Source organism: Natrix helvetica, assembly GCF_964273705.1.
Source record: "Natrix helvetica genome assembly, chromosome: Z".
NCBI classification, from domain to species: Eukaryota; Metazoa; Chordata; class Lepidosauria; order Squamata; family Natricidae; genus Natrix; species Natrix helvetica.
Genome location: NC_138554.1, coordinates 15,833,530 through 15,849,650, shown reverse-complemented (window position 1 = coordinate 15,849,650; position 16,121 = coordinate 15,833,530). Strand labels below are relative to the sequence as shown.

General features: G+C 43.3%; 1 protein-coding gene across 2 annotated transcripts in view; it reads left to right on the top strand.

Moving 5' to 3' along the window:
* The window catches only part of NFATC4 (nuclear factor of activated T cells 4), a 57,124-nt gene extending 52,538 nt beyond the window's left edge, over positions 1-4,586 (top strand). For both annotated transcript variants that reach the window (XM_081970034.1, XM_081970033.1), the window contains exon 10: positions 2,011-4,586. In XM_081970034.1, the coding sequence (XP_081826160.1) occupies positions 2,011-2,078 (68 nt within the window). In that variant the 3' untranslated portion in view covers positions 2,079-4,586. The remainder of the gene's footprint in view (positions 1-2,010) is intronic.
* The last annotated feature ends 11,535 nt before the right edge of the window (positions 4,587-16,121 follow it).

The following is a 16,121-nucleotide window of genomic DNA, read 5'->3' as shown; positions in this document are numbered from 1 at the left end:
TGGAAGTAGAAAAATAGGGACCACCTTTGGTGGGAAGGTAACAGTGTTCTGGGCACCTTTGGCATTTAGTCATGCCGGCTACATGACCACGGAGACGTCTTCGGACAGTGCTAGCTCTTTGGCTTTGAAACAGAGATGAGCACCACCCCCTAGAGTCGGGAACGACTAGCACATATGTGTATGGGGAACCTTTACCTTTAGCTACTGTCATCGACTCTAGACTTGCACAGTGTTATGCTGTAAATCATTATTTCCAACCCATGTTGGTTGGGTTGATAGACCAAACCAAACTAAACATTGATGACATTATGAATTTGAGGATGTTTCATCCTGGCTGCTGATCCAAATTGTCTTGTCAATTTTTCAGTGCATGTGCCTTGAGAGATGAGGAACTAAATCTGAGATTAGCTGAGGCCTGAAAATGGATGTTTGATTACTTCTATTGGTTGCCCCTTCAAATCCATCCAGACTGAGCATGAAACTTAAATTGCTGCCCACTATTTCTGCCCAGTCTTCTTGCCTTTTCCTCCTATGCTCGTGAGATTTAGTTATTTTATTTAGTTTGTCAAACGTGTACGAGATAACAGGTATAGGTATAAACATGGACACGGACAAGGGAAATGGGTACGAATAAATGGGGACAGTAGGACAGGGATGGTAGGTACGCTGGTGCATTTATTCAATCCCCTTTACAGACCTCTTAGGAAAGGAATGAGGTTCACACTAGACAGTTTAAGATTAAAGTTTTGGGGGTTTGAGGATGTAACAACTCCCGCTACATTTTCCGCCAAAATTAACCAGTCGTGTTTAAAATTAGCTTCTGTCATTTTCTCTTGGGGGAAGAGCAATTGACAGGAAGGGTTGATCCAGTTCATCCAGTTGATCCAAACTACACTACAAACTTTGCTAGCAGGTGAATGGACTTTGTGTTTATGCACGGAGCAATGGAGGAGAATATTTATAGAATATTTGTAGTTCAGGGTTCAAATGAGAGATCCATTTATTTATGTATTCATTATTTGTTTGTCAAGCATGTACAAGATAACAAGTATAGGAATGAACATAAATGTGAACAAAGGAAGTAAATACAGATAAATGGAGACAGGGAGGGTAGGGACGCTGGTCCGCTTATGCACGCCCACTTTACGGACCTCTTAAGAATGGGGTGATGTCTACGATAGAGAGTTTAAAGTTGAAGCTGTGAGGGTTAGAGAATGTAGCAATAAAGACAGGTAGAGCATTCCAGGCCTTGACCACTCTGTTGCTGAAGTATTTTCTGCAATCGATTTTGTAGCAGTTTGCCTTGAGTTTGTATCGATTGTTTGTCCATATATTGTTGTGGTTGAAGCTGAAGTAGTCATTGACAGGTAGGACATTGTAGCAGACAATTCTGTGTACTACACTTAGGTCAGACCTTAGTCGGTGTAGTTCTATGTTGTCCAAGTCCAAAATTTCAAGCCTGGTTGTGTAAGATACTCTGTTGTGAGCAGAGGAGTGGAGTACTCTTCTCATGAAATACCTCTGGACTTGCTCGATTGTATTAATGTCCGATATACAGTGTGGATTCCAGGCAGACGAGCTGTATTTGAGAAATGGTCTGGCAAAGGTTTTGTATGCTATAGTTTGCAGTACAATGTTGCTGGAGAAAGAACTCCGCAAAATTAGGTTAACAACTCTTATTCCCTTTTTTTTTGCAATGTTGTGACAGTGAGCTTGACAATGGAGCAGCAAACCAGGAGATGAGAATAAGAAGGCCTTTGTCCACTCACAGGGGCCTGGCAGGCTGTTAACACACTGCCCATGTTCAAAACAGATCCTGAGAATTATGATTCCAGCATTGTTGCTCATAATAAATTTCCCACAATGACAAGCGTTGCAGGCTAAGCCTCTGAAATTTCAGTGGCTTGGTTAAGGCCACCTAGTGAGTTCACAAGCTGCTGTATGGTGAGCTTTCTTTCAAATTGGCTCTCGCTTTCTCTCCTTTTCTTTTTTCTTGACGACTCTCTCCAGTTACTGAGATCATTGGCAGGGACTTAAGTGACTTTCCGGAGCCATCCTGTGAAGGAGGACAGAGCTGAATAGCGATCAGAATCCTGGAGTTCATAAAGCTTCAAGAAGACTGGAAGTCAGTCCAGAGAAAGAAAAGATGTCCAGGACCACACACACAAAAAAAACATCTGGGCCAGCTTCTGAGGACTTTGACAGGGATGAATTTGAACCTGAGTTTTCTTTTATCTTTTATCTTCTACCTGTGTTTTCTTTCAGTCTTCAATTGGGGGCCTCCTATAACTCAACTCAGAGTCCTCATTAAATCTTCTGTCCTCCTGCTCTTTGCAGTCAAGAGGCTTCAAAGAGCTGACATCATCATCACTCCAAAACTGGAGCACCTGTGGTCCTGAAGAAGTTGCTAAATGACAATTCCCACACTCTTAACATTTACTGTGTTGGGGGACTGGATATCAGTTACTTCACCATCTTTCTCCTACTTAGTGGCTGTCCTCCATCAGCTCATTTATTTATCCGGTACTCCACGATAAAGAGTTTGGGCAAAAGAGTGAGACTACCTATTGAGTTACCATGCTCTTTGCAAAGTCCTTTATTTATCTGCTCCACATTTACATTTTGGAGAGCTGTACGTCTTGTGATAATTGATTCCATGGACTAAACTATCTTATATGGCTATCTAAGTAAGAACCTCAGTTTCCCAGGATATTATGTCTATACCACACATCTCTCCAGTGGTGGGATTCAACCGGTGTAACAACGGCTTCGCTGAGCGCAGTGCATTTGAAAACAACTCTAAAACTTACCTTTTGCAGCAGCCCCGGTTAGAAAAACAGCTGAAGCACGGCAATCCGCTCTCCCATACCTATCAGCTGGGCTTCAAACGAAGGAAATATTTGTTTCCTTTGTTTGAAGGACAGACTATCGCAGAGGAGTATGGGCAGAGCCAACTGATCGCTGGAACTAGCGGTTCGCCCGAACCTGCCCAAAACAGCTGAATCCCACCCCTGCATCTGTCATGTCCATCCTGTATGTTTCTTCAAAACCAGCAGAGGGTTGCCATGCTCGCCTTCTATCTAAACTACCTCTCATCCTTTCTGTAATGGAGAAGGCTTCAAACTTATTCTCTGCCCAACCCCATCCCACTGTAGAGGAACGGTGATGTAGGAGATGCTTCTCAAACCATGACGTTCAATGGTTCAGTGTTTGGTGATCACAGACTTTGAGAAATTTCAAGCAAACTTGGTACACAGATTACTTACCCTCTGGAAACAAATACTGTGGGGTGGGGGGTGGGAAGACACCCCTAACACCCCTTGGGGATGGTGTTCTGTTAAGATGCAACCTGTTGTGCCTTAAAATGGCTTCTCCTGTGCCGCACAGTGGAGTTGCCATGGTAACAGTTTCACAGTACTCCACAAGGGGGCTCCCTCTGTTAGTGGGGAAAATACAATATTAGAAATTAATGTTTGGTCCGGACATTTCCCCCCTATAAATAAATACCCGGGCAATGCCGGGTTATTGGCTAGTGATCAATAAAAAAGTGCTCCTAAAATTCTTGATCTTTGTATATTGTCTGGAAAACACATCTGACTGATACAGAGAAACAAATTGCAGAGAATGGATAGGTGTAAATCAGTTTCATCCTATTTCTGCATATTCCCCAAACTCTGTTCTGCTTCTTTGCAGATGTTTAAGAAATGAGACCAGGGATTAAGTAAACCAATAAAGGTTTTTAAAAATACTTGGTGATGGTCCGAAAGCTGAATTATTTGTGTTTGTCAAAGGAAGCATTCATCCTGCGTATATCGTAGGAAGGTTCTCGCAACTGCATTTGTTGATGTCACTGAAAAGGGGATTATGTTGTAAACTACTCTAGGGTCTCCTCACAATGCAAGATGAGCAGCACATACATTTAATAAATGCAAATAAATAAATATGGCCCAAAAGATCCATAAGGAGCTCTGATAACATCGTAACATATATTATGTCATTTCCTTCTCCTCCTCCTCCTCCTCCTCTTCACTGTAAATCAGAGGTGTCAAACTTGCGTCATCATAGCATCATCACATGATGTATTATGACTTCCCCCCTCTACTAAACTGGGTGTGGGCATGGCCAGCACATGACACATCCAGCCCACAGACTGCAAGTTTGGCAGCCCTATTATGGACTTGCTTCTGAGTGGAATAGGTAAAAGTCATTGTGGCAAACTCCTACTATTCATACTAAAAGAAGCCCCAATTTTCAACTCTTGGAAGAGCTTTACTGGGTGAAACATAATAACAACAACAACAAAAACCAAAACAAAGCCAGTGGTTGAATATTATAAAAATTACACAAGTATTTCCAAGCGATGAAACTGGGACCTTGATATTTCTATATGACTGAATTTGAGTATTAAAAAAAAAAAATGCAAGCCCACATGAACTCACTCCTCTCAGGAACAAATACAATGGAGGAAAGTTTTTTGGAGATCTCTATAATGATTGCAAGATGCTGATAGCAAGAAAAGGGCTTTAGCTATCGGTACCTTTGTGTTTAGTTCAGTCATATGCCTGTATGAGTCTTCTTGTTCCATATTTACCTGCCTCTTATGTTAAAATCCAATAGTGGATAATTTAACAATGGCTTCTCTGCTCTAATGACTGGATGGGTGGGTGTGGTCATGGTGGGTGTGGCCAGGGGGTGTGACAGGCAGTACTCCTGCACCTCTAGGAGCAAAAACAGGCCATAGGGGAGGGCACCGCACTCCCCCCACCCCATTTTGGGCTGGAACACTGCAGCCTCCTGGGAGCATAAAAGGGGCAGAGGGGGACTCGAAGGGGCGGGGCCAGCCAGAAATTTAACAACTGCTTCGCCTAAACTGGCCCAAACCGGCTGAATCCCACCACTGTTAAAATCTCATCTCCAAGATGTTTCTGCATACTGCAAGCATAATTGATTCATGTGATATTTTTGTTCTGGTTATGGTATAGGTACATATGTTCACAAATTGATAAATAACGTTAACCCCCAATCCATTTTGCAGGACAAAAATAGCTAGAAATCCAAAATAAACCTATCAGCATGCAAAAGAAAAAAAAAGGAACAAGAATAACCCGCCTTTCTCAAACTGAGCAGGAAACAAAAAAATTAATGATCATGCACTATTATTATTTCAGCTTTCATCTTATATTATATGTTCCTCTCGTGGTCATCTCTGCCTTGGCTTTCAAGAAATCAAACTCTAATCTCCGCAGACCTGACTGCATTAAAATTAAAGGTTGGGAAAAAGGGATGATGTCAGTCTCTACTTTGCTTGCTTGCTAACGGGTGCCATAGTAATGGGGAGGGTGGAGGCTCATCGTATTGGGGGGAGGGAATTGCTAGGTGCTGGAGGAGATATCATGAAGGGAGTTGTGTTCTCACCATCTTCTGCGCATGCTGATGGCTCGTGTTTGGGCTTGGTCAAGGTCAACCATCTCTACATACCAGCTGAATGAAGCCACAGGACACTGGGAGTTGCAGATTGGACATTGGGTTGGGGTAACTGCGTGGGTAAACGTTTGATATGTACATATTCATGTTTTTTTTGTTTCGGATCTTGCTCCCCTTTAGCTGCTTTCATTTCACGTCCAGCAAAAGTCCCTTTATCTCTATTCAAATGGAGTTTGGGGTTTTCTTTCTTGGATACTGAATGAGGCACGCCTGACATTAAGCAAGATCTCTCTTCGCACCCATCTCGGAGTTAAAAGCTACAGTGTGTGTGGGGGTGCATCAACATGTCTAACCCTTGCAGCGACCAGGATGACATGTGGGCTGCTGGATCCTCTCCTCCCTTGGAAACAGAATGGATGGCTGAACTGAATCTGGAAGAAAAATCAGACTGACCCAGATGGTCACTGGGAGTGGGACAGATGAATGATCCTGAGGAGACGCTGGCAGAAGTTACAACCACCTGGCGCCATCAACGAGAGGCTGCCTGGCAGGAAGCTGAAAAAGAGAATCTCATAATGACCCAGGCTTTACAACTTTTACAAGAAGCCTGGGAGAATCACCATATGTGTGAAAGTCACCCAACAGAGAGAACAGCTGTGCAGGCAGAGGGGGGAGCAGACACCCTGGCTAACCCAGAATTGGCCCTAGGAGCTGCTCTAAGAACCAGGCAAGTCGGAGGAGTTCCAGCCGCCACCGCCACAGCAGTAGTTCGAGTTCATCCAAGGGGGGGGTAGCCCCACGAAGGCGTTGAATTCCAAAGAATCCCCCACTTGGCGTGAAGTATGGGGGAGATCCCAAAGCACTAGGATTTTTTGGGGAATTCAAGTTTGGAACTATATGCAAGAGTATGGAGAGGATTTCCCATCAGAGGTTGCCAAAGTGAGAAGTGTTACTATGGCATTGGAGGTCAAAACAGCTGATTGGATGGTGGCTCTACATAACAATGATTTCCCCCAGCTGAGAGATTACAATGTGTTTATGACGGCCCTGAGGGCACACTTTGATGATCACCTCACAAATCGGAAGACAAGAACCAGGATGAAAACTTTAACCCAGGGACAGAGGTCTGTGGCAGAGTACACTCAGGAGTTTCATGAGCTGTCTATGCACATGAGGGGGTTGTCTCAGGAGGCATTGATAGACAGCTACATGGATGGCCTTAATTATGATGTGTGCCAGAGGTGTGTGAACAGGAGGGGGGGCTGTAACCTGCAACATTGGTATGTGCTGGCTGCTGATGTGGAAATTGACTAAGCCAGAAATAGATACCGTGGAGGCAGCAGCTGGAACAACAAAAACAACAAAAGCCCCTACCCTGAAAGAGGCATCAAGAGTAGGAAAAGGGGGGTCAGCAACAAGCTGAGAACAATGGCGGGTTTCCGATGTGGAAAGGAAGGGCATCAAGCTGCTAACTGCTACTCTAAGTTGGGCCCAAAACCACCTTCAGCTGGAGGGAAAAAACTCAACAAGCAGCCAGTGAAACAGCCCCGAAAAGCATGGAAGTCACTGATTTCTTTCCTCCCGGCCAGGAAGAGAAGGAAGCACCCCTTCTTCGGGAGAAAGTGAAACCGACTCTGATGATGACCCCATGGGAAGTCCTCATGAGGGGCCCCATGACCATTCCAGTAGAACTAAAAGTACCCTTGACTGGTGCCCAGGGGAAGATGCTGGCCCTTTTAGATTCTGGTTGTACCAGATGTGTAATTAGCCCAGAGATGGTGGAAAAAATGGGTTTAAGACTGAGAACTATGAAAGTACCCATTGCCTTTTGTCAGTTGGATGGGTCAGTTGCTGGGGGCAGGGGGATTTTGTACCCGAACCGTAGAGATGTGGATGTGGGACCACCAAGAATCCTTGAGTTTCATCATGGTGCCAGGGATGGAACGGCTCCTCATATTGGGATTACCTTGGCTACAGAAATGGAAACTTCAGGTGAACTGGTGGAAGGGGTGGCTACACATCCGTTCAGTTAAGCCAACAGAGGAGGAGGGGAAAACTTCCCACCTAGCCAGAGCCGTAACAGACCTGGCAGCATTTTTGAGTGAAAAAATTGAGGGGGAGGAAAAAATTCCGAAAGAATACTGCGACCTCAAAGAGGCTTTCAGCGAAAGGACTTCCGACAAGCTCCCCCTTCCCACTGCGCCACTGAATACAGCATAGAAATCCTCCCAGGGGAGAAACTCCCTAAATCATAGATTTAGTCGATGACCCCACGCAAACTAGAGGAATTACACAACTTCATTGATAAAAACTTAAAGAGGGGGTTCATCCAGTCTGTTAGGCCACATGTGGCCATGCCTGGCTTATTCCGAGAGAAGAAAGATGACTCTCTTCACTTATGTGTGAATTACAGAAATTTGAACACCATTTGCATGGAAAACGTGTACCCTTTACCCCTCATGTAGGACATGTTAGCTCACTTGGCAAAGTGGAAATTTTTCACTAAATTAGGTTTAAGGAAGGCCTACCACAAGCAGGAGATGAGTGGGAGACTGCTTTCAACTGCCCTCTGGGATGTTTCCAGTTCAGAGTACTCCCATTTAGACTGCAGGGGGCGCCAGCCATTTTTATGCAGTTGATTAATGAGGTACTGCACGAACACCTGTATAAGGGGCTGTTAGTTTACCTTGATGACATCCTTTTTCTACACAGAAATACCAGAGGAACACATAAAACTTGTGCACTCAGTCCTTAAAAAACTCCAAGCCGCTGAACTTTATGCCAAATTGTCTAAGTGCGAATTCCACAAGGAGAAAATTGACTATTTGGGGTACCGCATTTCTCCTGAGGGTATTGAAATGGATCTGGAGAAAGTCCAAGATGTTACAGAATGGGCGGACACCCCCCCCCACACCCGCAAGCAGCTACAAGTTTTTTGGGATTTGCCAATTTTACCGCCAATTTATTCCCTCATTTGCTAGCATTGCACTACCAATTACGAACCTCCTAAAGTCAAAGGGAGAAGCAAAACCAAGGCCAAGTAAGCCTTTGAAGTGGACTATGGAATGTCAAGCAGCCTTTGAGAAATTGAAATGGCTGTTTGCAGCTGAACCTGTTTTAAAACACCCCAATATGGATGCACCATTTGTGGTCCAAGCAGATGCAAGTGACGTGGCCGTGGGAGCTGTGTTACTTCAAACAAATGCAGATGGCAACCTGAAACCTTGCACCTACACTTCCCGGAAATTAATGGAGACAGAAAGAAGATGGGCAATTTGGGAGAAAGAATCTTTTGCATCCAGGGGGAGTGGGGTGGGGCTTACTAACTTGGTGGCATTTCCTCAAGGGGGCTAAGCACCCATTTGAGGTATGGACTTGAAGTGTTAAAAACCCTATGGAAATTGTCACCCAAACAAGTTCTCTGGGCATGGCATTTTAACAAGTTTAACTTTTCACTGAACTACCTCCCTGGGGGGAAGAACTTTATGGCTGATATCTTGTCCAGGCTACCCCAGTACAACAGTGCCAGGTCGGTGGTGATTCATCCAGTCATTCCCGCCAGACATCTAGCAGCTCCGGTGGTCACCAGGAGCTAGGGGAAAGTGGATTTGGAGGTGCCCACTGATTTGACAAAGAGGCTGAGGGAAGACCTTGCATTCGATGAATGGTTCAAATTACACTCCAATGAGAGCACCATACAGGATGGCCTTGTGTGGGTAGGAGCCAAGCTCTATGTACTTGCTAGACTAAAAAGTGTTGTCCTTCAGCAAGCCCATGACTCAAAATTGGCGGGGCATTTTGGGTTTGTGAAAACATTACATTTGGTTAAAAGACAATTTTTGGTAGCCTTCTCTGAAAAAAGACATAGAATCCTACATTGCTAGTTGTCCTGTTTGTCCTGCAGCAAAGAGACCACCAGGCAAACCTCAAGGACTACTTCAAAGTGTCGCCCTACCTGGTGCCCCATGGAAGGAGATATCAATGGATTTTATTGTCGAGTTACCAGAAAGCCTTGAAAATACCGTCATTTGGGTGATCACAGATTTGTGCATTTTATGCCCTGCTCCAAGATTCCGTCGGCCAAAACACTGGCTAAACTGTTTATCTTACACGTGTATAGGTTACATGGAGTTCCTGAATGTGTTATTTCAGATAGGGGGGTCCAATTCACCTCCCTCTTCTGGAAGGAGTTCCTGAAGTTAATAGGCTCCACCCAGGGTCTAAGTTCCACCCACCATCCACAGACGAATAAGACTTGTGAATGGGCTAACTCAGTTCTAGAGCAGTATCTTAGATGCTATGTCAATTATCAACTGGATAATTGGGCTGACCTCTTGCCCTATGCAGAGGTAGCATACAACAATTCGGTACATAGCAATGCTGTACTGACCCCTTTCAAAGTGTTCGGCCAGGATTTTGTACCTACTCCTGAATTGCCTCAGGAGAAACCACAGAACCTATCTTTGTCTGAGTGGATTGATCAGCTTCAACAATTTCTGGCCTATGACTCGTATAGCCTTAGACGAGGCTCACCAGGCACACAAAAGACAAGCTGATAAAAAAAGGTCAAAGCCAAAAGAATATCAGGTTGGGGACAGGGTGTTCTTGTCCACTAAGTTTCTTCAGACTACCCAGAAGTCGAAGAAGCTTGGTCCTAAATATGTGGATACTTTCCCCATTGTTAAAACTGTGAATCCTGTCAAATTCCTAAAAACCCTTAGGAGAATCCATCCGTGCTCCATGTAAACTTACTGAAACCAGAACACATGTCTTTCATGCATTCACTGCAACCCCCACTTCCTATCTCCCTCCTTATTGAAGGGGGAAAATGTTTTGAGGTTAAGGAGATCCTGGATTCCAGGAAACATAGGGGAAGAATAAGTAGTGGCATGGAAACATTTCCCTCCATCCCATGCTGAGTGGGTGAATAAGTCCGATGTCAGAGCTCCCAAACTCTTGCAAAAGTTCCATTCTAGGTACCCTGATAAACCCTAATTGTAATGTATATATGTTTTGTTATTGTTATTGTTGTTTGTTTTATCTTTTTCTCCAGGGATGATGTCCTTTCTGCAGGAGGGCCGAATGTCAGCCTCTACTTTGCTTGCTTGCTATTGGCTGCCATAGTAACGGGGAGGGTGGGGGCTCGTGGTATTTGGGGGGGAATTGCTAAGTGCTGGAGGAGTTATCATGAATGGAGTTTTGTTCTCATCATCTTTTACGCATGCTGATGGCTCATGTTTGGGCTTGGTCAAGGTCAACCATCTGCATACCAGCTGAATGAGGCCACTTGAAGATGCACCCCAGAGGACACCTTTGGGAGTTGCAGATTGGACATTGGGTTGGGGTAACTGGGGGGAGGGTCCTGGGTAAACGTTTGATATGTACACATTCATGCTTTTTTGCTTCAGATCTTGCTTCACTTTAGCTATTTTCATTTCATGTCCAGCAAAAATACCTTTATCTCTATTCAAATAGAGTTGGGGGTTTTCTTTCTTGGATACTGAATGAGGTACACCCAACATTTTCTCCTCATTCTTCAATCCCAACTGTCTGCCTTTACTTGTAACAAAATGTTAAACTAATGTAATAAAACAAAATAAGTCAAAGGCTGAAACCTGTCTCATTAATGTCCATATTCCAGAATTTAGGTCAGGTGAGAAAGTTTGGATTTGTGGAATAGTTTCTAAGTATTTTGAACTCCTAAGTCTTCATTTAGTTAAAATGGGAGGTTACTTTAACAATGTTGTTGTTGTTGTTAGTTGCAAAGTCATGTCCAACCCATCGCAACCCCATGGACAATATTCCTCCAGGCCTTCCTGTCTTCTACCATCCTCTGGTAGAAGCTCATTTAAGCTCATGCTGACTACTTCGGTGACTCCATCCAGCCACCTCATTCTCTGTCATCCCCTTCTTCTTTTGCCCTCCATCTTTCCCAGCATTAGGCTCTTCTCCAGTGAGTCCTTCCATTTCATTAGGTGGCCAAAATATTTAAGTTTCATCTTCAGGATCTGGCCTTCTAAAGAGCAGTCAGGGTTGATCTCCTCTAGGGCTGACCGGTTTGACCACCTTGCAGTCCAAGGGACTCACAGGAGTCTTCTCCAGCACCAGAGTTCAACGTTCTCAATTGTTTGTTGTTCAGCCTTTGTTATGGTCCAATTTTCACAGCCATATGTTGCAATTGGAAAAACCATAGCCTTGCCTATGTGCACTTTTGTTGGCAGGTTGATGTCTCTGCTTTTTAGTATGCTGCCTAGGTTTGCCATAGCTGTCCTCCTCAGACTTTAACAATACAAGAATATATTAGCATGTTAAGCCTCCAAATTATGGGTCCTTAGATGCTTATTCAGGATACATTGTGAGAATATTTTGCTTAGTATAAGGCATATACAAAACAAACACACACACACACATATACACACACACGTATAGTTAGATGGATACACACGCACACATACACAAACACATTCTCACACATATTTGGAGGACTGCTAGAGTGGTTTTGTAATTATATGTGTTTTTTAGAAAAAAATACGCAAAGGAAATAGTTGCATTTCTTGTGCAACTGCCTCCCTGTTCTTTCTGGTCAGGAGGGAGGTCAAAAGAAAAGGAAGTTGTAGCATGCTCCAAAGAAGCTGAAAGAAAATGTGGAAGTTATTTCTGAGTCGGTCAGCCTATACACAGATCAAAAACACCATCCGCAGAATAGGGAGGTGATGATAGATTTCTGAATCCAAAAGGACTAGGAATAAGGTTAACAACATCTGGATGAGCGAAAGGAGAGTCATGAAGATGGACTTGGATGGATAAGCGAGAAACCCAATTTGGGTTGGACTTTCTGGCAAGTCCCAATCTACTTTGTCCCCTGTAACTCACACATGCTTCACTTAACCTTTGGCTTGTCCCTTAATTTTCTTTTAATTGGCTATTTGTCTTTTCCAGTTTCTTGGCAGACTTGAACACTGGGCCCTATCTAACAAAATGAAATTCAATGTGGAGAAAAGTAAAGTCTTAAACGTAGGCAAGAAAAATCAAAAGTACACATATAAACTGGGTGAAACCAGGCTTCATAGCAGTGACTGTGAGAGGGATCTTGGAGTCTTAGTGGACAACCAATTAAATATGAGTCAGCAGTGTGGGGACACAGCCAAAAAAGCCAATGAAACCCTAAATTGCATTAACAGAAGGATACAATCAAGATCAAGTGAGGTATACCACTATATAAAACCTTAGTAAGACCACACCTAGAATACTGCATCCAGTTTTGGCCACTACAGTATGAAAAAAGACGTTGAGACTCTAGAAAAAGTGCAAAGAAGAGCAATCAAGATGATTAGCGGACTGGAGGCTAAAATATACAAGGAACGGTTGCAAGTATTTGGCACAGCTAGTCTAGTGAAGAGAAGGACTAGGGGAGACATGATAGCAGTGTTCCAATATTTGAGGGGCTGCCACAGAGAGGAGGGGGTCAACCTATTTTCCAAAGCACCCGAAGACCAGACAAGGAATAATAGATGGAAATTGATCAAAGGGAGATTCAACCTGGAAATAAGGATAAATTTTCTAACAGTGAGAACCATCAACCAATGGAACAGAAGTTGCCTTCAGAAATTGTGGGAACTTCATCGCTGGAAGCTTTCAAGAAAAGACCAGACTGCTATTTGTCAGAAATGGTGTCAGGTCTCCAGCAGCCCCCATGTCCTCCTGGTCGCTGCAAGGGTTAGACTAGAAGACCTATTAGGCTCCTTCCAACTCTGTTAGTCTGTTCATCTGTTAAAGTTGTGAGTTTATGGGTGAGGATAGAAGGCTAGTTACAGATTGAGAGATTGGGAACCTTCTTATATCAGGCAGTTCTCCAACTTTGTGGAAAATGGAAAAGGAATTTGTGAGACTTCTCTGTTTAAAGGTTTGCAAATGTTTTGCTACAAAGCTGGGTGAGCTTTAAGAGTGATTTTCCTCTGCAAACCTGATCACTTGTTGGTGTTTTTTTAAATAAAAAAAATGGATTCCCCAAATTGCAATGCCCCAAGAATGTCCCAAATCTCCAGTTTGAGAACCTCATGTCTTCTTCATATAAAACGTTGTCACTCTCAAGAGTTCTTCTCATTTGTCCAGCAATATTCGGTCGCTAATGCTATGAGTTTATCCTGCTGCTGCAACACGGAATATTCAGAAATATTCTAACTGGGAGAGCAAGACTTCATCAAGCATTATGAAGCATTTTGTCTTAGCGTTCATCACTAGAACAAGATGTTTTTGCTATCAGGTTGACCCTAGCAGGTATACAATTTATTTCCCAGTTCATGGTACGTTCATTGTTCATGTTTGTTCTTCATGCAATTTGGTTTTTTTTGGGGGGTCACATAATTATTCAGCTGGTAAGGAATGTAGTTGCAGGAGCAATCTTGGGCCCTCCAAAAACCATATACCATATAAGTGTGATGGCAAACCCATGGCAGGTGTGCCACAGGTGGCAAGCAGAGCCCTCTCTGCGGGCACATGAGCCAGCTCCGCTCCACTGTTTTCAGGTCTCTGCTGCACCTCCGCATGGGGCGGAGCATGTGGGGGAATCATATGCACATGTGTGGGGTGTACAGGGTGTCGTGCACACATGCATGGGGGAGAGGATCATGGGGGAGTCACACATGCAAGCACAGGGTTGGTTGCATGTGTGTGCTTTCAGCACACAATGACAAAAAGGTTAGTCATCACTGCCATATAACAGCTATGCTGCAAGAGCTGCATTGGGTGCCAGTTTGCTTCCAGATCCAATTCAAAGTGTTGATTATGACTTTTAAAGCCCTACATATCATGAGGCCAAGTGATCAATGCAACATCTTCTCCCCATTATATCAGTCCCTCCCATCTGGTCAGTTAAAGGATTCTGATTGGTGGGATCCAGGAAGAAAGCCTTCTCTGCTGTTGCCTCTCCCCCCCCCTTTGAAACATGGTCCCACAAAAATTGAGGCAGCCTGCAATCTCCTGGTCTATTAGAAAGGTTTGAAAACACAGGGCTGGTTGGTTCCCCGAGGGGCCTCCCCTTGCTTTTTAATTCACCTTTATTATTGAGTTTTAATTATCCTTGCCTCTTACTTAAATTTTACATACAGTTTTAATGTGCTAATATTTTATTTGTACGCCATCAAGAGCCTTTTCTAACTCTGTTATTCTGTTATCCCTCTCTGGGCGGTTTCTAATTTGATAATTAGCTAGCTAACTAATAGATGGAGATGGAGAAAAGAAGTAAATGGTGAGAATGGAAGTAAAATCCTTATAATATCCACTTTGCTTATCTTCACATTATTATTATTATTATTATTATTTTTAGAAAGAAAGAAAAGGTCGTCCATGTTTTTAAAAATAGGTTAATCCCCCTCTTTAACTGAGAAATGCAGAGAAGTGAGGCTCATCAAAAACATATTTGGAAGAAAGCTTTTAGATGCCTTCATAATTTATTTAGGAAATTTCTAAGCTAACGCATGTCCTTCCACTTTGCATGCACGCAGGCATGAAGTCAGATGACTTGATCAAATCCAGCCTTCATTGGGTCGGGGAGATAAACTGATCCTTGATGGTTTATTGTTATAAATACTCCAACATTGGAAGTTTTTAAGAAGAGATTGGATACCCATTTATTTGAAATGGTATATAGGGTTTCCTGTCTAAGCTGGAGATTGGAGTAGAAGACCTCCAATATCCCATCAAATTCTATCATTCTATTTTATTCTAATTCCTATTCCTATTCCTATTCCTTTCTATTCTATTCCATTCCATTCCATTCCATTCTATTCTATTCTATTCTATTCTATTCTATCTTTTCCTATCCTATCCTATTCCTATTGCTATTCCTTTTCTATTCCTATTCTATTCTATTGCCTCATTTCTGTATTAAAAAAAAAGCAATTTTCCCTGGTGAGAGAAAAGAACTGCCACTGCCAACTATACATCAATATTCCTTCCGTGATCCAAAACTAAACACTGGCTTTAAATTAAACCATCTTCCACTCCTTTATTTTCTAACAACTGGGAAGTAGTCTTGGTTTAGAACAGTTCCAAAGCTCTATTCCAGCCTCCCAGTTCCAACCATCCCCTGTTGAGTGTTTTCCAAAAGTTTGGATCTACAGCACATTCCCAACCAGTATAGCTATTGGCTGTCCTCAAGTGCTTTTTTTAAAGAGATGTGTGGTATGGCTTTTCAGTCTTCTTCTTACATAGCTTTATCTGGAAACTGAAGGAGGAGAGATTCAACCTGGAAATAAGGACAAATTTTCTGGCAGTGAGAACAATCAACCAGTGGAACAGAAGTTGCCTTCAGAAGATGTGGGGGCTTCATCACTGGAGGCTTTCAAGAAGAGACTGGAGTGCCATCTGTCAGAAATGGTGTAGGTAAGGTCTGCTTGGGCGGAGAGTTGGAATAGATTAGCTCCAAGGTCCCTCCCGACTCTGTTAATCTGCATCTCTAAGCCATAGTTTACACCTAATACAAGCTTTTTGCTTGTAAATGTTAAGAAGCCCCCAATCTCATTCATCATGCCAAGATTGAAGTCATCTGCCCTGACTGTCCTCATCAATGGTGAAACGAGTTATATTCAGTAGCTTTCAAAGGGATGCACTCCGTGGTTCTGTAGAGGACTGAGAAGGGAAGAAACTCAGAAGATACAAAGAGGTTGTGAAAGAGAAAGTATGCATGGAGAGAAGTG